Source organism: Dermacentor albipictus, unplaced genomic scaffold (genome assembly GCF_038994185.2).
Source record: "Dermacentor albipictus isolate Rhodes 1998 colony unplaced genomic scaffold, USDA_Dalb.pri_finalv2 scaffold_18, whole genome shotgun sequence".
NCBI lineage: Eukaryota > Metazoa > Arthropoda > Arachnida > Ixodida > Ixodidae > Dermacentor > Dermacentor albipictus.
This window is the reverse complement of record NW_027225572.1, coordinates 581628-605383: the sequence shown is the minus strand read 5'-3', so window position 1 is coordinate 605383 and position 23756 is coordinate 581628. Positions and strand designations below refer to the sequence as shown.

General features: G+C 46.9%; 1 protein-coding gene across 3 annotated transcripts in view; it reads right to left on the bottom strand.

The window, feature by feature from the left end:
* Positions 1-23756, bottom strand: part of LOC135900796 (endoplasmic reticulum transmembrane helix translocase) — a 602974-nt gene that overhangs the window by 144360 nt on the left and 434858 nt on the right. For all 3 annotated transcript variants that reach the window (XM_065430378.1, XM_065430377.1, XM_065430379.1), the window contains 2 exons: positions 17300-17508; positions 2894-3011 (listed from right to left, as the gene is read on the bottom strand). In XM_065430378.1, the coding sequence (XP_065286450.1) occupies positions 2894-3011; positions 17300-17508 (327 nt within the window). The remainder of the gene's footprint in view (positions 1-2893; positions 3012-17299; positions 17509-23756) is intronic.

Genomic DNA, 23756 nt, shown 5'->3' with positions numbered 1-23756 from the left:
ATCATTCTTCTTTCCAGAGCTCGTTGCGTCGTCCTCAATTTGAGTAGAACCCTTTTCGTAAGCCTCCAGGTTTCTGCCCCGTAGGTGAGCACCGGTAAGACAAAGCTATTATACACTTTTCTCTTGAGGGATAGTGGCAACCTGCTGTTCATGATCTGAGAATGCCTGCCAAACGCACCCCAGCCCATTCTTCTTCTTCTGATTATTTCCGTCTCATGATCCGGATCCGCAGTCACTACCTGCCCTAAGTAGATGTATTCCCTTACGACTTCCAGTGCCTCGCTGCCTATTGTAAACTGCTGTTCTCTTCCGAGACTGTTAAACATTACTTTAGTTTTCTGCAGGTTAATTTTTAGACCCACTCTTCTGCTTTGCCTCTCCAGGTCAGTGAGCATGCATTGCAGTTGGTCCCCTGAGTTACTAAGCAAGGCAATATCATCAGCGAATCACAAGTTACTAAGGTATTCTCCATTAACTTTTATCCCCATTTCTTCCCAATCCAGGTCTCGGAATACCTCCTGTAAACACGCTGTGAATAGCATTGGAGAGATCGTATCTCCCTGCCTGACGCCTTTCTTTATTGCGATTTTGTTGCTTTCTTTATGGAGGACTACAGTGGCTGTGGAGCCACTATAGATATTTTTCAGTATTTTTACATATGGCTCGTCTACCCCGATTCCGTAATGCCTCCATGACTGCTGAGGTTTCGACAGAATCAAATGCTTTCTCGTAATCAATGAAAGCTATATATAATGGTTGGTTATATTCCGCACATTTCTCTGTCACCCGATTGATAGTGTGAATAGGATCTATTGTTGAGTAGCCTTTACGGAATCCTGCCTGGTCCTTTGCTTGACAGAAGTCTAACTAGTTCCTGATTCTATTTGCGATTACCTTAGTAAATAGTTTGTAGGCAACGGACAGTAAGCTGATTGGTCTATAATTTTTCAAGTCTTTGGCGTCCCCTTTCTTATGGATTAGGATTATGTTAGCGTTTTTCCATGATTCCGGTACGCTCGACGTTATGAGGCATTGCGTATACAGGGTGGCCAGTTTCTCTAGAACAATCTGCCCACCATCCTTCAACAAATCTGCTGTTACCTGATCCTCCACAGCTGCCTTCCCCCTTTGCATATCTCCCAAGGCTTTCTTTACTTCTTCCGGCGTTACCTGTGGGATTTCGAATTCCTCTAGACTATTTTCTCTTCCATTATCGTCGTGGGTGGCACTGGTACTGTATAAATCTCTATAGAACTCCTCAGCCACTTGTACTATATCATCCATATTAGTAATGATATTGCCGGCTTTGTCTGTTAACGCATACATCTGATTCTTGCCAATTCCTAGTTTCTTCTTCACTGTTTTTAGGCTTCCTCCGTTCCTGAGAGCATGTTCAATTCTATCCATATTATACTTCCTTATGTCAGCTGTCTTGCGCTTGTTGATTAACTTCGAAAGTTCTGCCAGTTCTATTCTAGCTGTAGGGTTAGAGGCTTTCATACATTGGCGTTTCTTGATCAGATCTTTCGTCTCCTGCGATAGTTTACTGGTATCCTGCCTAACGGAGTTACCACCGACTTCCATTGCACACTCCTTAATGATATCCACAAGATTGTCGTTCATTGCTTCAACACTAAGGTCCTCTTCCTGAGTTAAAGCCGAATACCTGTTCTGTAGCTTGATCTGGAATTGCTCTATTTTCCCTCGTACCGCTAACTCATTGATAGGCTTCTTATGTACCAGTTTCTTCCGTTCCCTTCTCAGGTCAAGGCTGATTCGAGTTCTTACCATCCTGTGGTCACTGCAGCGCACCTTGCCGAGCACGTCCACATCTTTTATGATGCCAGGGTTAGCGCAGAGTATGAAGTCTATTTCATTTCTAGTCTCGCCGTTCGGGCCCCTCCACGTCCACTTTCGCCTATCCCGCTTGCGGAAGAAGGTATTCATTATCCTCATATTATTCTGTTCCGCAAACTCTACTAATAACTCCCCCCTGATATTCCTAGTGCCTAAGCCATATTCCCCCACTGCCTTGTCTCCAGCCTGCTTTTTGCCTACCTTGGCATTAAAGTCACCCATTAGTATAGTGTATTTAGTTTTCACTCTACCCATCGCCGATTCCACGTCTTCATAGAAGCTTTCGACTTCCTGGTCATCATGACTGGATATAGGGGCGTAGACCTGTACAATGTTCATTTTGTACCTCTTATTAAGTTTCACAACAAGACCTGCCACCCTCTCGTTAATGCTATGAAATTCCTGTATGTTGCCAGCTATATTCTTATTAATCAGGAATCCGATGCCTAGTTCTCTTTTCTCTGCTAAGCCCCGGTAGCACAGGACGTGCCCGCTTTTTAGCACTGTATAAGCTTCTTTTGGCCTCCTAACTTCGCTGAGCCCTATTATATCCCATTTACTGCCGTCTAATTCCTCCAATAGCACTGCTAGACTCGCCTCACTAGATAACGTTCTAGCGTTAAACGTTGCCAGGTTCATATTCCAATGGCGGCCTGTCCGGATGCGCATAATGTACATGAGAAAAAAAAATGATTGCGTTCGGTGCGTTCGACTTGCTCTTCCGGCCACCATTTTAGTTTTGGTGTCCTGCACTGACAGCGCCAGCCACCTGCTTGTCATCCCGCAGCAAATGCGGCAGGAAAAAAAGAAAATATTTCTTTTCATAGGAAATTTAACCTGCCTAATGATCGCACCCCTGAATTTGCATCAATTTTTTTTAAAAGAAAGCGCGATCATTATGCGAGTAAATACGGTACTTCTCAATGTGAAGCTATGTGAAATCCCTTTCTGAATCCGTTAAGAAGGTTAGCACTTAATCCTCCACAACGCAATGAACGTGTGACAACTCTCCTGGCCAACAAGCTTGGCGACTCACTGCACTGGATGGAGGACAGCTTGGAGGTGAAAGGTGCTGCGATACTAGCATCACCGAGCTTGACCACCTGTGCCTGGTCCTGTTCCTCCAGGTCCTTCAGCAGCTTCTGTAGTTGCCTCTGCAATGGGAAATGTGTGTGTTGCTATTATCAAGTAGAGCACAAGCTAAAATGGCACCATCCAAAATACACAATTATGTCTCTCGCGAGCAGCATAGTTTCAAAAAGCATAAAAAGAGAAATCTGGAGAGTCAGGAAACCCAAGCTTCTTTACTTCAAATGTGCGACTCCTAAATGATGCACCTCCTTGAAAACAAATGAAGGTTTTAGGGAGAAACTAAGTGTAACAAGCATGTGACGCCCCCTTGGGCATAATCTTCGTTGGCCCGCCAGGCTCGGTGGCCTGCCATGCTCGGTAGGCAACATTGGGCACCGCACCCAATAAACACCGACGAGCACAGCTGCTCGGGGACCAGTCATCGTTCATCACCACCATGCTGCGGGCCGTCCATCTAACGGAGGGTGCCCCGAGCCCTCCCTCGTTCACGAACCCGGGCGGATCGTGACACTGGCGACGAGTACCCACGGATCGTCCCACGCCGCCTCGAACAGCGAAACCTCCCCCCCCCGCCCCCCCTTTTGCTGCTGTCATGCCGCCCGCCTCAAGCCATTCGAGGGAGATGGGTCCACCTGGCCAGTTTACGAGGAACAAGTAAAGTTACAAGTTACGAGAACAAGGGAAAACTGAACACCTGGCACGGGTATGCCGAAGGGGAAGGACGAACAGTAGCAGCAGCCTGGTTCAAGCCCAGGTACCACACAAGCCCGCGGCCAGGGTAGCCGTGACAAGGGTACGCAGCGGAGGCGTGCGGCAGCAGGCTTAGGTTCTCCCAAGGCCAGGCTCCACGTCGTGGCCGAGGACCCGCCGATTTTCGAAATGTGGCACACAGGCTTAGGCTTCGTACTGTCGTGTGTGCCGCCGTATATGTTGACCGTTGAAATCTGCAGGCACCCCATTTCCATGGAGCTGTGTGACACAGGGGCCAGCGTGTCAGTAATGGCCGGGAAACTCTTCAAGCGTACTTTCCTCAGGCTTCGGTCATGATGCTGCGCAGCTACTCCGGGCAGCTCTCCCAGGTCCAGGGTCAGGCACAGGTCGGCGTTCACTTTGGCGACAGGGATGCAACACTTCCCCTCTACTTAACCAAGGGGTTGTCGCCGACGCTGCTGGGCCAAAACAAACTGGATTCAACCACTGGGCGCTCGTCTGCCAGAGTACCAGGAAGCCAGCCTGCATGAGGCAACAGCGTCCCCAGCCTCCTGACCAGGTTCCAAGTCCCTGTTCCAGCCACGGGTGGGCACATTCGCCGGCACGACGGCTGGCATCTATGTACCTGAGCGAACCCGGCCACGTTATTTCAAGCCTTGCCCACTGCCGTTCGCCCTGAAGGACGGGGTCACCCCGGAGCTGCAACGGTCACAGTGAGAGGGCATCCTGGTGCCCGTAGGACGACATCCTGGTGCCCGCTCCCATTGTACCAGTCCTCAAGCGAAACGGCAGTGTCAGGATCTGTAGGGATTTCAAGGTTACCATCAAACCCGTCGCTACCGTCGAGTACTACTCGTTGCCCTGGATTGAAAATCTCTGGTCAGCATTGTCCGGTGGACAGAAGTCTACCAAGCTCAACCTCAGAGATGCTTGCCAGCAGCTAGTGTTCCAGGGTGCCTCCCGGAAGTATGTCACAATATCGACAACTTTAGGGTTCTTCCAGTACACGCGCTTACCGTTTGGCATGGTGTCAGCCCCAGCCACATTTCAGAGGGAGATGGACAACCTCTTCAGAGGCATGAGGCACGTGGCGGTGTACTTGGATGGCATCCTGGTTACTGGTAGCGACGACGGGGACCACCTGCAGAACCTGCACAACGTCCTGGTATGACTGCAGGACGCCGGTCTCAAGCTCAAGCTTGGAAAGTGCATTTTCTTGGCCCCCGGTGTTGAGTACTTGGGACATGTCATTTCCCAGGCTGGCGTAGACCCGGCTTCCCGCAAAGTTGATGCTGTGTTCAAGGTGCCTAAACCCCAGAACAAGGAGCTTCAGAGCTACCTCGGCCTCATCAACTTCTACATCAGTTTCCTGCCAAACCTGTCGGAGCATCTACAGCCGCTCCATCTTTTGTTTCGAGATGGTCAGCAATGGGTCTGGAAGATGGAACAGGACCGGGCCTTCCAGCGCAGCAAGGAGCTAATCACCAAGGCTCCAGTGCTGGTACACTTCGATCCTGCCAAGCGTGTCGTCCTGACCGTAGATGTGTCGCACCGGTAGAAGGATGACCAGGAACGCCTTGTGTCATTTGCTTCCCGTCGGCTTCATGATGCAGAGCAACGCTACAGCCAGCTGGACAAGGAAGGCCTGGCCCTCACGTTCGGCGTCAAACGCTTCCATCAGTATCTTTGGGGCCGGAAGTTCGAGGCGGTCATGGACCACAAGCGGCTGTTCGGGCTGCTTGGGCCTGACAAGGCAGTTCCTGTGCAAGCATCACCTTGAGTGGTACGCTGGGCTTTGAGGCTGGCAGCTTACAGTTACCAGTTGTTTTACCGTCCGGGAAAGGACCTGGGACTTGCTGATTCCCTGAGCCACCTGCCCCAGCCAGAGTTGCCCGATGCTGTTCCGGAACCTGCTGATGTATTCATGCTGGAGCAGCGTACCCGGAGGTGCTCTCCAGATCTGTGGTATTGCAAGCGACCAGCCGGAATCCAGTCCTGTCTCAGGTGGTCAAGGCAGTGTCCTGTGGGGAGGCATTGGTTAAGCAGGCCTATAGCCACAAGGCCGCTGAGCTGAGCTTGCAGCATAGCTGCCTGCTGTGGGGTTCCAGGGGGGTGATCCCCCAAAGTCTCCAGTCCAGGGTCCTGCAGTTGCTGCACATGGGTCATCCTGGCGTGGAGAAGACCAATATGGCGGCCCGGTTTCATGTTTGATGGCCTGGCCTGGACCAGGACATCACTCACATGTGCAGGGCTTCCGAATCTGCCAGGACCATCAGCGGGCCTCACGTCATGTGGAAATCACCACCTGGCCGTTCCCAGAGACCCTGGTCCTGCCTACATGTGGATTTTAGGGGACCCTTCAAAGGTCATTACTTCCCGGTAGTGGTGGATGCCTTTTCGAAGTGGGTGGAAGTTGTACTTGTCACCACTCCATCAGCAGGCACGACAATTACGGCGCTGCCACAGGTCTTCGCCGCCCAAGGGTTGCCGACACCATGGTGTCCGACAATGGTCCTGCTTTCTCCAGCACAGAGCACCTGGCCAGACCTTGGTCAAGGCCTGTGAATGGTGGCACTGGCTAACACTCCCAGGGTTCTACAAAGAAACATGAAAGTGCATGCAGAAACGACGCCGCGGTAGCTCAATTAGTAGAGCATCACACGCGAAATGCGAAGGTTGTGGGATCGTTCCCCACCTGCGGCAAGCTGTTTTTTCATCTTTAGAAGAGCTAACTGCTGGGCTAGTTGGTGATTTTGCGTACTAAAAAGATATTGCGCCAAAAACAACACACACAAGAAAGACGGCGACGCTGTGTCGTCGTCTTTCTTGTGTGTGTTGTTTTTGCGCAACATCTTTTGAGTATGTTTTTTCATCCTCTTTTACTTCCATTATTTCATCGTTTATTTATTTCATTTATTGAGCACACATAATTTCCCCTATGTAGCCCTTGGTGTCAGTGTTTGTTGTCTTCTCATGATATGACTAATAAAAAAACAGGCCCCTTAGTTAACTCCCTTTCTTCTCGTTTATTACACAACGATGGTCTCGAATTCGGCAACATTGATGCCTTCAGGTAGCATGTGTGGGTTTATTGACCGACTGCCTTCACTCAGAAAGATAACTTTCTCGTGACGCCTGCAGCAGAAAGGATGTTCCACATCCGCAGCCAAGGTCTGTGAGTGGTGGCGCTGGCTAACACTCCCAGGGTTCTACTAGGAAACAAATACCCAAGGTAGTGGATGGGGAAACGGCGCCACGATAACTCAATTGGTCGAGCATCGCAGGCAAAATGCGAAGGTTGTAGATTCGTTCTCCCCCTGTGGCAAGTTGTTTTTTCATGCACTTTCATTTGCATTTTTTTGTCGTTTCTTTATTTCATTTATTGAGCACAAGTAATTTCTCCTATGTTGTCCTTGGTGTCAGTGTTTGTTAGCTCCTTATATGACATAACTAAGAAACATCAGGCCCCTCGGTTAACTACCTTTCTTCTCATTTATCCTTACAGGAATGTGTTACAGCCTTACAACTGAAATGCTCTGTTCTCCTTATGCAAGACTAGCTGTGATATTGCGACAACATATGCTACAAAATATTCAAACTCATAGAAAAGCTCTACAGCACACACGTATACAGGGTGTCCCAGCTAAATTTAGCCAGAGTTTAAAAATATGCCGATGCACTCTAAGGTGAGATGACCAAATGCATGTCGCTGACTATTGTATGCAGTAAGCCGCAGTATATTTTTTATTCTGCTCAATACAATATTTAGTCGATTAATTAATCAACCCACTGAATCAGCTTCCTTGCAATGCTTGCCTGCTGCGTCACGTGAAAATGCCAGTGCACACTCAGTTTCTTATTTCAGTAACAGCAAATCTCCTCTAGGGTGGCCGTATACCGCATTCGCAGCTATCGCCGCCAACCCTATTGTGATAAACATCTTCCCCTGTGTGTTTTATAGCACATGGGGCCCAGTGCTGATGGAAGTTTACTGCAGACTTTTGGTAGGCGATAACCCAAACACGGCGCCATTTTCCACTGCAGGCAGCATGATGTGACACCACATTTCACTCCAACAGCATCCAGCACTTAATCACTCGCCAGCTGGATTTCGTTTCGATCTCCCGTCACTGTCTCAGAACACTACGCAATAGGAAAACAACAAAATGCGCCTCGAGCCGCGAGAGCACCACCAGCTCGACACATGGCGTCTCATGCCTCATGCTGCACCAATCCCTGCAACGCTTTGCATTACGTAGATAACTACAGCTGAGCTTATCAATTTTTTTAGTTATTTTGGATGCCGGTTAGTACATTTCTTCTTGCATTTCTTCCTAAAATGTATGAATGAGGTTCTACTGCATTATTATTAGAGTACAGCAACACATTGTTGCAGGAAGTTAATCAAAAGGTGGTCCTCAACTAATTTACAGAAGTTGGAAATTTTGTTAGTTAAAGAAGACAAAATAGGCAGAAACCTTATTTTTCATGCCCTCTTTCTTTACTTTGCCTTCCAGTTTCAAACAACGGCAAAAAATTGGTGAACGCACTATTTTGTAAATTGTGTAGCACTTAACGAACAACCGAGCAAAAAAGAAAGTTCAACCCTAAATCCAAGGTGCCTAAAATTTTTAAAAAAATAACGCCTAAATAAGCCTCTAACTTTATGGTGTACTGTCCGGCAAAACTTAATTAAATTAAGCTTGCCTGACAATCAATTTTTATGGTACATATTTATTTTAATGCAATGAAACGCTTACCAGTCAGAGTGACTAATAATGAAGTGTTAATGCAGAAAACACCGTGGAACATTTTTTATCAGAACTTTTCTATCTGCAGTGAAGATGTAGTCATTCACTGGAAGCATACTGAAAACAGTGATTGATTGATTGATTGATTGATTGATTGATTGATTGATTGATAGATAGATAGATAGATAGATAGATAGATAGATAGATAGATAGATAGATAGATAGATAGATAGATAGATAGATAGATAGATAGATAGATAGATAAACTTTATTAAAATAATAATAAAAAAAAAACAACTATTGGTCGGGGCCCTTAGTCCAGGGCTCTGCTGACTCTTGCCATCTTCTCAGCTCTCTTTATCAGCTTGAACTGGTCGTCGAGGGCCGAGCTGGACAGCAGTGCCTCCCATTGCTCCCTCGTGGTGTTCGTATCTGGGTGTTCTATGTTGTGTAGTGCGCACTCCCACGTAATGTGGTATAGGGTTGGTGTGGCCCCACACCATGGGCATTCGTCCCTGCAGGCTGTGGGGTGTATCCTATGTAATATGTGTAAGTTCGTGTAAGTGCCTGTCTGGAGCCTACGCCAGGCAGCGGAATCTTCTGTGCTTAGATTTCGATGGGGTGGTGGATATCGCAAGCGACGCCCTCTGTGGTAGTTCACGATGGCTGAATACTCGAGGTCGACAGGGTCCAGGTCTTCTGCAGCTGGCGTGTTGAGTGCTCGGTTATGTACGAATCCTTGAGCTGTGACAGTGATAGGTGAGCACAATAGCAATTATACGCAATGGGATGCAGACAAGTGCGGCCGTAGGTGTGAAAAAGTATTATTTTGTTTATCAAGTCAATGTTACTGCGATTCACGTGTTTCAAAGAGTTAAAGTATTTCTGCGATAATAGCTCCGTGTTTTCATGGTTTCCTGTCCAACTTCCTTGGTATTTAAGCAATAAAAAAGATACCAATTCATTAGAAAACGAAACAACACTTTTACACACGATGCGCAGTTCAGTGTGTTGCAGTAGCCATGTGTGTGCTTTTCATTTCCGAAACATAGAATAAAGCGCAAGTGTCTAATAATAGAGCAACTGCAAATTTTAAGCAATGATTATGTTGTACTTAATAACAGCCGACTTACGTACAGTAATCCCATAGAATACATACAAAGTACCAAGACTAGCCTCACCGCTAGGTTTTGCCACTTACTAGCTTTTGACACTTTTGTTACCAATTTAAAATTATAATTTTTACTTAAATCACGAACAGCATGCTGGATTCCATTACTATATAAGTCATGGTCATTTCATTTCCATCAATGTCTCGCAACACACTCTAGGCAGTTGTCAATCGCTTTAACCCACGTGAGAGCTGGTATAGAAAGTTGGATAAAAGGGGCAACGTGCATAAAGCTATATTCTCTATATCATGCTCTTTATTTAAAGTGCAACATTTTGCAACTCGATAATGAGATTTTTGCAGCTTGTCTCAGTTTTCTTGTGTGTGAAAGAAAAGTGTGACTTAACCCCCTTAGGTACATAAGCGAATGAGCGGAGAAATTATCGATATAGTGTAATTCTTTCTTCATTTGGGCCTTCTGAACAATTATACAACACTTTTCAAAAATTTATTTCTTGTAGCTTATATGCGACTCTCTGGGACATATCTGTCCCTATGTACCTTAAAGGTACCGTACATTTGCACGGGCTTCTTGGCTGCTTCCACCGTGAATTTCCATCTTGAGGTAGCGAAGCACAATTGAACATTGCAAATGTTGTGGCAAGTAAATCTACAGATTGCAAGCTTTGACATGGCACAATTTGCACACCTCCTTCGAGCGGAAGCTTTTGTAATTTGGTGTGCGGTAGCTTCTTGCTTTGCATACATTCTTATGCGCCTCTATATATGCCGAAGACTTGTGCTCTGCTCTCGGCTTATTTCTTATTCGCACGATTTCTCATTTCCAATAAGAAACCATGCAACTCCTTGGCATAACTGCAGCGATATCAGAGAAAAAATAGTGGGCCACATATCCGAACCCGGTGGCCTACCACCGCTACTACCCGGACCTTTACACGGATAGATGTAGATTCTGTGAAGAAAGGGCGGACCTACAACACATGGTATGGGCTTGTCCTCGTACACCCATACAGAATAAAATAATTAAAACCAGAGAGCAGTGGGAGACCGCGTTGCTCAGCTGTGCACCGGAAGACCAACGCAAGGCAATCCAGCAGGCCGAAGATGCCGCAGGGCCCAAGGGCTTGAGGCCGTCATTTAGGTAGAGGCCTAGGTCTCAAATCTGCTGTGCACAAATAAAGTTTATTCCTCCTCCTCCTCCTCCACAGCTCAATGTTTGGCATACATAAAGGAGGCATTGTTTACTCCAATGTCCAGGAATTGAAAAAACCCTCGAAGGTAATATTTTATTTTTTAAGCATGAAATGCTTTTAGCTCCCGTTGTCAGCAACCTTCAAGTGACCTTGAGCCAAAAGCCGGAGCCATTACTCAGGCACTCAAACAAGAACACCCGGGCAAGTTGGGAGAACAAAACAAGATCCCCCCACCCTTTGTACATGACTGCATTACATACGCTAGTTACTCCCAAACAAGTTACAACAAACATTGCTTCGCAGCTCTTCCTAATGTTTGTTCACAATCTCACTCAAGCTGTAACTTCTAGTACACTGAAGTTTTAATTGTTATTTGCAATAGCAACGTTCAAAAGGCAAATGCCACTCACAACAGACTTCAATTCTGGGAAATTGAATTTGCAGTGAATCTACACTCGCCGAGCTGCAGTGCGGCGTGGTGCCGGACACGTCTGAAAGAACTACTGTCTTCGATGTGCGACGCTTGCTGAGATGCGGTGTGGCATGGTGCTGGATGCTCTGGAAGCACTGCTTTGCCTTCGATGTGCGACGCTCGCTGAGATGTGGCATGGCGCGGTGCTGGACGAATCTGGAAGCACTGCTTTGCCTTCAATGTGCGACCTTTGCCAAGATGCGGGGTGGCATGGTGCCAGACGCGTCTTGAAGCACTGCTTTGCCTTCGATGTGTGATGCTCACTGAGATACAGCATGGCGTGGTACCAGACGCATCTGGAAGCACTGGATGTGCGACACTCGGCGAGCTGCAGCGAAGGCATTGGAAGTGTCTGATGTGCTGGTTTGCCTTTATGGAGGAAGGAAAAAGTTAAAGAAGTCGTGGGTTCGACGGAAGCCCGCCTGGTCGGGGTGAAGCATGAAGCAATAAAATGTCTTTTAGATTTATTCCTTTTTTTACTACTTTTGGTTGGTGTCCGTCATTTTATTGCTTCAAGGAAAAAGTTAGGAGAGAGCATTAAGTCATGCAGCATGCCTTGCCAATCGAACGCTCCGTGAAGCCAGCCCTTTGCTCAATGGTGGCCCGACACGTGACCTCTTGCGCCGAGATTACGGAGCAATAATATAAATTTTTTAGATGTTTCGTTGCGCCTCCTTCACGCACTTTTCTTCTTCTAGCTGGCCAGGGCACTTGGTCCCCCTGGCGTCTTTCGCTCTGTCGTGCCTCCTTCAACCGGTTTTGTTCTTCTAGCTGGGCAGTATCAATATGGACCAGTGCACAGTAAGGCGTGGTGTGTTGGGATGTACCATTGCGAACATGCACTACACCCATTTTAAGATTGTGGCTAGTACACATCATCTCCAACCAATCTGCTTTGCCTCCTGCCATTTCATGCCTACATCTACTCTCAATTACAGGAGAGCCAGCTTTCGGTCCACTTTATCGGTTGCCCTTTACATGTTGGCAGGATGTGGCACAGAAAGTTCACACCCGGAAAGTCCTTTATTTCTTCTGCAACTGTTATGAAGACATTCCTGTGTTCCAGTGATTTCCATTGGAACCTGTCCGACATAATATCAACAAAACATATTTATAGTGTTATAAGAACATCCGGTTGTTTTCCCTGTGGAATGCACTCTATTTCTCTGTGCTGCACGATGGAATCAGCTGTGAATTGCTGTGTTGTACCTCTTCTTCCATTCAATTGCCCTTTGACTGCACACATAGCTTTGGGGAGAAGAAATTGCAATGCTTTCTGGCTGGCACACCTTCACTTTCTTGTTTTTTTTTGTTTTTTTTTTTGTTATTCTAGCTTCTGAGGGTGTCATATGTCCATTTCTGTACCATCGCTGTGATCAACTTCCTCTAAGAATTGCTAATCTTTGTCAAGCTCTAAAGCAGAGTCATCGTCGCTGACATCAAAAAAGTGTTGTACAATCTCTTCTAAAAAAATTATTTATAGGTTTTACATGTTAAAACCACTTTCTGACTACGAGGCATGCCATAATGGGGGAATCCAGAAATTAAGAACACCTGAGGTTCTTTAACTTGAACCAAAATATAAGCCCGTGGATGTTTTCGCATTTTTCCACATATTTCTTCTTATGATGTGGAAAATTTCAATTGTCTTTCAGACGTATTTTTGCAAAATGAAAACTGCAGTCTAAAAAAAAAAAACCCGCCACACCTAAAAACACAAGATATACAAACTTATTCTATTCGACCAGCTATCACAACATACAGGGTCCATTATAAATGTAATGTGCATAATTTTATTATGACGAGGCTATCCATGGCAGCACGGTAAAACCAGTCGGGAAATGAGGCGAAGGTTCTGCCCTGCCAACGCACCCGGTCGCCAGTTTACTCTGAGCAGTGTGGGCGGATAACACAGCGTAATGGAGCGTTCACTTGAACAGCGATACGCTACCAAGTTTTGCATGAAGCTTGGAAAGAATGCAACCGAAACATTCCAGATGCTTCAAAAGACTTCAAGGACAAGTGTATTTCAAGGTCAGTCCAGGAGGTGGCACAAGGCGTTCAAGGAGGGCCAGGAGGAGGTCGCCGATGAAACCTGTTCTGGACGCCCAACAACGACCAGAACCAACAAAAAAACGTGGATCGTGTGCGCGAAGTTTGCGTTCCGACCGATGATTGAGCATCCAGCAAATTGCTGACACCCTACACATGTCCACATTTGTGGTACGTGGGATAGTGACCGAGGATCTGCAAATGCGCAAAGTCTGCATGAAGCTTGTGCCGAAAGCGTTGCCGGAAGATCAGAATTCCAGTTTCACGCCATCAAGAATTTCTAGATTTGATTCAAAATGAGCCAGATTTTATTAACTCTGCCGCAGCCGAAGACGAATCCTGGATGTTTGAGTACGACCCAGAGTTGAGGCAGAGCAGCGAGTGGCACAAAGTACCATCCTCCCGCCCCAAGAAAGCGCGAATGAGCAAATCTTGCATCAAAACGATGCTCCTTGTCTTCTTTGACGCCCAAGGAATCATCTTACTTAGAGTTTGTACAGCAGGGAGAAACTGCCAACTCAGCCTTTTACCAGAAGATGCTCAAGAGATTGAAACGGCAGGTCGGGCGCATGAGGGCTGACATCAAAGACACGGTCAAGCTCTACCATGACAATGCCCCGAGCCACACGTCCCTCATCATTACCAACTTCCTGGCCCAAAGCAACACCCCGGTGATCCCCCATCCCCCTTACCCGACTTGGCTCCATGCGACGTTTTTTTGTTTCTCTGAGTGAAGAGAGCACTGAAAGAAAAGCACTGGGAGACCGTGGAAAACATCCAAAAGCATGTTACAGTAAAAGCTTGTTAATTCGGTGATACGGTCCTCCAATATCAAAAGCGCTTCCGTGACTTCTCGTGAGGCGCAATGAGGTTGCGGCTGCACCTCCTCGCATGACTCTTCATCAGAGTCATGGTGTTCCCAGGTGCCCGTGACATCATTAATAATTTTTTCATCGGTCAGGAGTCTCATGATCCGCCCGGGTTCGTGAACGAGGGAGGGCTCGAGGCACCGTCTATTAGACAGATGCTATTTGCAGTCCTGATATGAAGTCACGTGGGTTGGGATCCCAAGACAACCCGAAGCTGCCTGAAGTTTGCCAAATCGTACGCCGGGGTAGCTGGCCGCAGGATAAATGTTTGTTTAAAAATACATTTGTTTTTCATGCGTACCAGTCCCTTCTGTAATGCTCTCATGCCCTGAAGGTATTTAAATGAATAAATGAAAAGGTAAACATGCTTCCAACATGGCAGCACCCGGCGACGCCCATGCACGCTCAAGCGTAGTCGACTCATTTATGCGTTGCCAGTTTGAAAAGATGTAGAGTTGTATTCAGGAATACGACCACTTTCGCAAGATTTCGCGGGACCTGGCACAAACCGTGCATTGGGGCAACCTCACTTTGGACAGCGCAACAGACATACTCTGATGCGTCTGATGCCAAGACACGAAATCGTGCGTTAATGATTGTATCCCCGAAAATGATCGCTTGAGGATGCCTGTTTGCAGCAATCACGTCGCTTAGTGGCAAAATTGATGAGTTGGCATTGTGTCAGCAAATGACAAGAAATGAAAAAGCATGATATTGGCCTGGTACATCTTATACGCGTAAAATTTTGTGCCGACCTGCTTGCGCTTCGATTTCAGAAAGTTTTTTCTGGCTGATGATACTTCTCTTATGACCCTAAGGAGCTGGGGACGAGACTGGCTCATGAAAATGCGCACTGTCTATGACAAGCGAAAAGTTTCACATGAAAAGCAATACAGTTGTATATCGCTACATACCGAGCAGTGCGGTGATCGCGAAATAGTTCGAAATAGCCAGAATTCGATATCTAACATCACGTAAAACATGCATAAAAAACTTCTGCAAATCAATCAATGAACCAAGGGCGCTGTCAGGGATCGTTGTTTGGAGTGCGTTCGCGTTCGGTTGCGCTGTGCGCAATTGGCCTAGGTCGCACCGACTTCATAAGCGGCGCGAAGACTGCACAACCTAGGCCAATCGCGCATGGCTCAACCGAGTGCGTGCTCCGAGCCAATTGTGGTGCAGTAAAGTGTGGGGCAGTAAACTATTGCACCGCGGCAGCTGCGTAAAAGGGCCAAAGCAGCTACAGCCTCAGTTTAAGTCGGGAGCAGGGCAACATCAGCGCTTGAGGGCTCAATCTTGGGAGCCTCTTCGTTTGGCCACTACTTCCGCTGCGATCTCTACGTCCATGAGTCGAAGCATTTTGAAACAATGTCAATAACAAGTGGCGTCTGCCATGGCAACTATGAGTGAGCCCAGTGAGCACGCACTGTCACATGTCTTTGCAGATGCAAAGCGCCAGTCCTTGCGAGGCGCAGCACCGAAGAGGACAAGTGCAGCAAATAGAATGCGTTGTTGACGTTGTCGAACTAGCCAAGCCGCCGCGTGCGTGTGCCGCTACGTTCAAATGACGCCCGCGGCGTGATCGATGTGTACAGCTACAGTGCAAGCAGTCGGGAACGCCAATCGCGCCACCGCTACCTTTGAGAGTGTTGCGGGAAAGCTCCCCGCCTGTCAACAGAGTGCTTGTGGTCTGGGGTTGCAGAGTTGGATATATCCACATTATGTCCGACCCCGTTCGAAATAAAAAAAAATTAAGAATGCATGTGATTTTCCAGGCGATATAAAAAGTGCTCAATATACACAATAATTCGATATACCCGTGTATGCCGTGTTTGATATATTGAGGTTTGACTGCAGTGGTTGCGATCATGACAGCAATAGGCTAATGTATGTGTGCCAAATGTACTCAACCAGTGCATTCTTACCATCAACGGCCACCACTTCGAACACATATTAGTTTCGAGCTGCCACCCAAGGATACGACAGAGAGACAGAGCGAACAAGGGCCACTTGCGACGCCTTAGCTAACTGCACAAATTGGAGATATCAGCGTATATATACGCGAGGTATGTGAAAAGGAACACCACCAGAGAAGGCTGAACCAAAAATCCACTACAACGTGTGTGAATCAGTGTCTACAACTTGCGCGGAACAGGATGCAGATAACATGCACGCATGTGAGAGTGGCATGCTGTTCACTTCTGGGAAGAAGCCTTCACGGGACACACACACACACAAAAGTTTCAGATGGTTCACCGTCGCTCATACTGCACCGTCTCACAATGCGGAACGGTGCGTTGGAACCTAAAACGATAATGCTAGAAGTAATAAAATCCGAAGATGACCGTAGCCAGTTGGCTGAGCAAGGTAATGTCCTCAAGCACCCGCATTGCAATCCATCAAGTCCCCATGAAGATGGCGGTGAGAGCTCAATGACTCATTTTGTTGTCTGCTAGCCAGAGAACTTCCAGAGAGCAGCCTGACCAAAATTATCCTGGCTCATTCTGGCAGCTCGCGGGTAGCCAGAACCATCCAGCCCAAGTAAAACGAACACCCGGTAGAAGTGCATGGCGTGGTGTGTGGAGCAACCCGAGAAAAACGAAGGGGCTCTGGCTGGCTCTGGCAGCCCACGGGTAGCCAGGAGTGGAAAAAAGATGAAGCCCCGTTGTTTAAAAGAGAAGCATGGTCAAACAGCAAATATAGAACACAGAAGAGTTGCAAACAAGGTGTGAACAGCACAAAAAACCTTGTACTATGATCAGTGCGATTCCACCTGGAAACTTACAGAAAGGAGACAAGCTACATTCATTTTAGAAGAGTAGAATTTTGGGCCAGTTGGTGATACATATTCGACTACGGTGAAGCGCAACAGACGGGACCAAAGGAAGGCAACACAGGCAGGAAAAGTGCTCGTTCTTTCCCTCCTTTGTTCCTGTCTAATGCAGTCGTGGTAGTCCTGTCATGGTAGTCGAATAGGCGACATAAACACCACTCCCACGATGGAAGCAAGAATGCAGATTACCACCTACGTCCCTGATTTCAAAAGATGGACAGATGTCGACAAGCAACTTCTCTGAATCCTAGCACAAAAAAGCAGGAGGCACTTGTGGCAATTTTTGCCACAAGTGCAACCATTCTATCATGTGAACCAGACAGCAAGGCTAACACACCTGGGCATCTGCCATCTTGTCAGCTCGAGATCCCGGCCGGGGCCCTGCACTAGGCTTCCCATCAGGCCGTTTCCCTGGGCGGCCGCGGGCAGCCATGGCCTCCAAGCGGGAGCTCACCGCATCCGGTACGCCGTCTGCTGGGTCCGGGGTCATCTCTTCTTTCTTGCGCTTGCCCTGAGGCACTGGCGCATTGGCCAGGAGGGCCACTCCTGCACATCACGACAGCTCACTGAACCTCCAGTCAGTAATGTGTGAATGTTTCATAGCCTTCCAGCTAAATCACATCTGATTCATGGCAAGGGCCACATTTGAGTAGAATTACTTGTTTTGGGGATATGAGTTATTGGAGAATTCTTTAGTAACTTGCTATTTGCTGATGATATTTCCTTGCTTAGTAACTCAGGGAACCAACTGCAATGCATGCTCACTGACCTGGACAGGCAAGGCAGAAGGGTGGGTCTAAAAATTAATCTGCAGAAAACTAAAGTAATGTTTAGGTCTCAGAACAGCAATTTACAATAGGTAGCGAGGCACTGGAAGTGGTAAGGGAACACATCTACTTAGGGCAGGTAGTGACAGCGGATCCGGATCATGAGACGGAAATAATCAGAAGAATAAGCATGGGCTGGGGTGCGTTTGGCAGGCATTCTCAGATCATGAACAGCAGGTTGCCATTATCCCTCAAGAGAAAAGTGTATAACAGCTGTATCTTACCAGTACTCAGGTATGGGGCAGAAACCTGGAGTCTTACGAAAAGCGTTCTACTTAAATTGAGGACGACGCAACGAGCTATGGAAAGAAGAATGATAGGTGTAACGTTCAGGGATAAGAAAAGAGCAGATTGGGTGAGGGAACAAACGCGAGTTAATGACATCTTAGTTGAAATCAAGGAAAAGAAATGGGCATTGGGAGGACATGTAATGAGGAGGGAAGATAACCGATGGTCATGAAGGGTTACGGACTGGATTCCAAGAAAAGGGAAGCGTAGCAGGGGGCGGCAAGAAGTTAGGCGGGCAGATGAGATAAAGAAGTTTGCAGGGACAACATGGACACAATTAGCACATGACCGGGGTAGTTGGAGAAGTATGGGAGAGGCCTTTGCCCTGCAGTGAGCATAGCCAGGCTGATTATGATCATGATGATGTTGACGTGTTTTGGCCAGAATAAATCATAGCATGTGTTTCCTGTACCAAACAGAATGCAGTCAGGTGGCACACTCAGTCATTGTTAGAATAAAACACAGTGCATGCTTTATAGTGCGAGATGGCACCATTGCTGTGTTCCTCAAATGCTAGACTTTTCTTCTCTATGCCTACTTCCAATCACAAAACAGGCTGGTAATGAAACCAAACCAGCACTACTTTCTAGCATAAATTAGTAACAGCTTTGCTCTTCGAATCCACCTGTCACGCCCATTAGCTCGGCCCATAATGTGGCACATGAGTTGTGGCAATCATTCATTGCACGGTTGTTCTCCTGCACAAAGTGTACAAACCATGTCTGACAAACCGTGTGTACATTTGCTGTAGCTTAAAGGAGGCATAACATTCCTGATTCGCTAGCAACTGGGTCTGAAAAGGTTTCTTCAATGCCTGTGGCAGCTAGATGTGCCAGTAAGCAGCTGGATGTGTCCGCCTTGTAAGGGTCGGGGGTTGGGCATGTAAAAAGGGGCAGCAGGCGCATGCTGTCGTCCGACTCATCCACGCTAAGGACGTTGTTGAAGGGAGGAACATGTTCACATTGAGAAAGAGGAGTACTGGGTTTATTTACAATATCTACATGAATAATGGAGAACATTACATCTTATCAGTCTAGCACGACTGAAGTGAAGCACATCGAGAAGCTGAAAACATCTGCTTAAGTCTCCCTCTGTCCTTCCTAGATCCCTAGGTGAGGGAAATTGCCATCGAACCTTCGTCCAATGGAGCACCCAAAGTCGTTGAAGGACCCACCTTGGGGGCGAGGGTTCCCACACTCACTCCTGCAACTTTGATCACAGAATACACCGAAAGGAGGGGAGCCTCGTAGACAGGGGTTGTCACGCTTGACTCAAGCTGGCGCGTCATGGTTCCTGGGATGACCAAGCAGTTAGATGGGTCATCTATCAAACGACCGTGGCGGTTACCGGAGTCCGTGAGGGAACGCCTTAGAACACCTTCTTCCAGGAGTATCTTTATTGCTTCCATTGGTCTGTGAAGGTGACACTGAACCAACAAACAAACAATACTCAATCTGCCAATCGTGTGTCGCCTTACTGCCGCTGCATGCATGTCCAAAAAGGACGTATTGTTGGCTTAAAGAAATTATTCATTGCAGCGGGGTAGGGGAGGCTAGAAGGTCACTACCCCCACTGGCTGATCGTAACAGCTCCTCCATGGCCGGGAAAATCTCGACTGGCCAGTGTTGGCAACCACTGGGCAGGAAGAAAATGGCTAGTGGCAAGGGGGATGACTTATCTTGCAGCAACCAGCTGCAAAATGCTGACATTCACCCCAAAACATCTGACAATGACAGGCAGCAGCAAAGCGAACCCTACAACATGGCTATGTGCAGCGATGAAATATCTTGGATCTGACTTTAGGATCTGACCACCAGGCTTCAAAGAAAACTTAAGTGCAGAAACAACAAATACTGCATTTCGCTATGCTAATTTTTAAAGGAATTTCGTGCCGACAAAATTAGCAATCATCGATGCAGTCCTGCTAAATGAAAGGGGATCGTCTTGGCTTAATTTAATAAAAACAACAACAAAATTTAGTTGGGATCCCTAAACACAGACCGAGTTTGAAATTAGCCCACTCAAGCCATCCACATTGCTATGCAACTTTCCCTTCGTATATCTAACGTAGAAGTTGTACTGTTAGAAGGTGAGGCTCTATCGGAGCAAGCGGCCATTTTGTTGCGCCATTTGACTGAGCCACGTCAGAGGGCAGTGGTCGGTCTTGAAGATGAAGCTTGCTCTGTACAAGTAACATGACTTCTGGGCTGCCCAAACCAAACACGCACATTCCTTCTCTGAAATGCTATAAGCTTCCTTTCTTACAGTTAGTTTACGGCTGGGATAGAGAATAGGATGTTCGTCATTACCATCACTGACATGACTAAGTACCACGCTTATACCCCTGTTACTTGCGTCACACTGAACTATGAACTCCTTTGTATAGACTGGCGTGCGATGTACAGGACGAGAAACTAATAACATTTTCAAACATTGGAAAGTGTTCCCTTTGTTCTTATCTCAGTGCACGTTACTTGGTGCTCCCTTTCAGAGTGTGTCCGTTAAAGGACTTGCTATTTGCGAATAATTCGGAAGGCACAGTTCATAGTACCCAACAAGTCCCAAAAATGAATGTCTGTTTTCGTGCGCGGCTGTGAAAAATCTCGACTCGTAGCTTTTTTCAGCTCGGCCGGCCGTCTCGTGCTCTGGCCAATAAGATGGCCTAGACAAGCAACCTGCGAGCAGCCATACCTACATTTTCCTGCCTTCATCCTTAAGCCTGCTTGTTTCAACCATGAGAACACCTGCTTGAGTTGTGAAGCGTGCTGCTTCCAGCTGTCAGAAAAAATTATGACTTCATCAAGATATGGCAATGCGAACTCCTGCAAGTCCTTTAGGACAATATCCATCAACTTCAAGAAGGTAAATGGTGCGTTCAGCTCGGAGCTGAGAATGAGAGGGCGAAAAGTGCCTACAGGCGAGATAAATGTGGCACAGCGGCTAGCACATTCTGAAAGGGGAACTTGCCAGTATCCCCGCAAGACATCTAGAGTCAAAATGTATTTAGCAGCACTGACTCTTTCAATTAGCCTCAATGTTGGGTATCGGGTACAAGGGATCCCTGGTGATGGCCTTTAACTTCCTGAAGTCAACATACGGATGAGGGTCGTTATTAGGGACTTGCAAAAGTATTAGCAGTGATGTATAGTCACTCTCAGCGAGCTCAATAACTCGCCACTCTAGCACATGCTGTATCTCTGCCTCCATAATTTCTATGTCATGGCGACAACCTGTAAGCCTTTGATCTTACGGGTTCGGTTGATGTCAGCTCCATTTCTTGCATTATTAATTTGGTTCTACATGGCCGATCGCTGAATCTATCGAGATATTCCTCTAGCAGCCATTAGCTCATCTAGCTACTCGGGTTTAAGAGTGACCATGCTTACTGAGTGTTCTACAAATTCTTCCAGGCTGATTTCAGAGTTGGAGGTCGCCTTATACTCATTAAACTTGGTATTGATGTCATCTAGCTCCTTGATGGTAAAGTCAACGACTCCGCTCCGCTCCACGTACATCATCAAACTGCAGTGGAATATGCTCCCCTCCTTCCTGCGACTGGGCACTTTCAGAGCAGTTAGTATTTGAAAGTTTGTGCAACACTTTAACAGGTTGGTCTCGGGTGAACTTCAAGCTTGACCTTTTTTGAAGGTCTGAGGATCATTACTTGGTATCCAGCATTCAACGTTTGAAGCCTCGCATTCCTATCATAATAAAGCTTGGCATTCTTTTGTGCCATGCTCATGTACTTTTCGACTAGTTCTTGTGTTGCGCTTAAAAGTTCTAGTGGTTTTAGCATGTCCTCTACCACTGTTTGACTCTCTCTTCTTTCCTCCCCATACCTACTTCGACAAACTCAGTGGGGAATGGAGGAGTGTCCACCCATACACTAGTTCTGCTGGCGAGAACCCTGTAGCCTCATGATGAACCATGAACCAAAAGTCAATTCTCCCAAGCCTCCTTGTGCTCGTAACAGAGCGCCTGCAAAACTCGCTTAAGTACTGAATGCCACCTCTCTACACTATTTGACTGAAGGTGATAGACAGAACTGTGTGTTAACTTTACCCCGCACTTTTGTAACAATGTGGAAGTCGGTGAGCTGGTGAATACTGACCCTTGATCTGCCTGAATTTCGGCTGAAAACCCAACTCAGGTGAATACTGTCAAAAGGACGTCTGCTACTTCGGTGGAGCTAAGTTCTGTCAGAGGGATTGCCTCCGGGAACTTTGTGGCCGGATGCAACATGGTAAACAGGTACCTGTAACCCAACTTAGTCTTTGGTAAAGGCCCTGCCTTGTCAATCACAAGTGGTCTGAAAGGTTCTGAATTAAGGGCACTACCTTTAGTGGAGCTTTCCATGTTTCTCCTGGTTTAGCTGAGCGCTGCCAGGCGTCGCATGATCTCACAGTTTTCTATGTCTTTGAAACAGCCAGGACAATAGTATTCCATAAGCAATCTTTCTTTCGATTTGTTTATGTCTAGGTGGGCAGACCACCCATTTTCATGACAGAGCCCCAAAAGGTCCTCCCTGTACTTAGTAGGTACGGCTAACTGATTCAGAATCTTGCCCTTCTGATCTCTGTAGTGCCGATATAATAAGCCTCCTTTCTCGTGCATTGTCATAGTGCGCCTAGCAATGGCTTCTTTAACTGTTAGATGTAATTTTGGTAGGCTGACGTTATTCTTTTGCTCAGCTGCAGTGACTTTCTGTCCACACGTAAAGCAAACTAAGCCGATCAAAGTTATTTGAGGGCGGTGACAGTAACAACCTTGTCTCACATGCGTGTGCGTCAGCTGGCTCTTCCCGCAGGCACAAACTTTGACACATGCCTTGTGATACGCTCTTGTTAAGCTGGTCAGCTGGCAGGAGTTCCTCAACTGCTTTTATTTATTTATTTTTCATAATTTATTTATTAGTAAAAATACAGATAATTACATGTGCCTAGTATACATAAGGAGGTCCCATAGTCAAAGATTGTATCGGGACCTCCTCCATCCCTTGCTCCAAGCTCCGTTTCTGTTGCTGAGGCTACCTTCTTTCCTCCTTCTGCTGGGGAGGCTTTTCCATTTTCAGATGAAAGCGACGCGATTGGACGAAATTGGGATCGCATCAACGCCTGTATTACGCCATATATAGCCCCGTCTTACGCAGTAACTGATGTGACCGATTAAAAAAAATATGAGTACTGCAATGAACGAAAATTTGGACACTGCAGCCTCGGTCACGAGCTCCCCAAACAGCCCACTGATTTTGACTTTCACCCTCGGCAAACACACACTGTGTTCTTCCACACCCTGTTAATACCATGCTACTTCTCTAGTGAAGTCATCTACTGTCATGCAAGACAGATAGACAATGTCTAAGGTGGCGGCATTGTCTTGTAGCACTCGGCATGGTTTTCTATTAATATGCAGGTCGTGAAGATATGAGTGCAAAAGTTCCATGTTCTCATCTGTTTCATTCAAGTAAGAAAAAACCATTACTAGGCTTCCTGCAGTTCGCAGCAATATGTCCAAGTTTGTGGCACTTATAGCAGCAGATCAGTCTAAAGGATTCGAATTCCCTTTTCTGCCCTTTTTCGACAATTTCGCCACTTGACTTCTCTTCACTCTTTTATGATGGCCTTTCTCCATGTCTACATGCTCTGGTCGTTTCATCTGCAATCCCTTTTTGAACAGAAA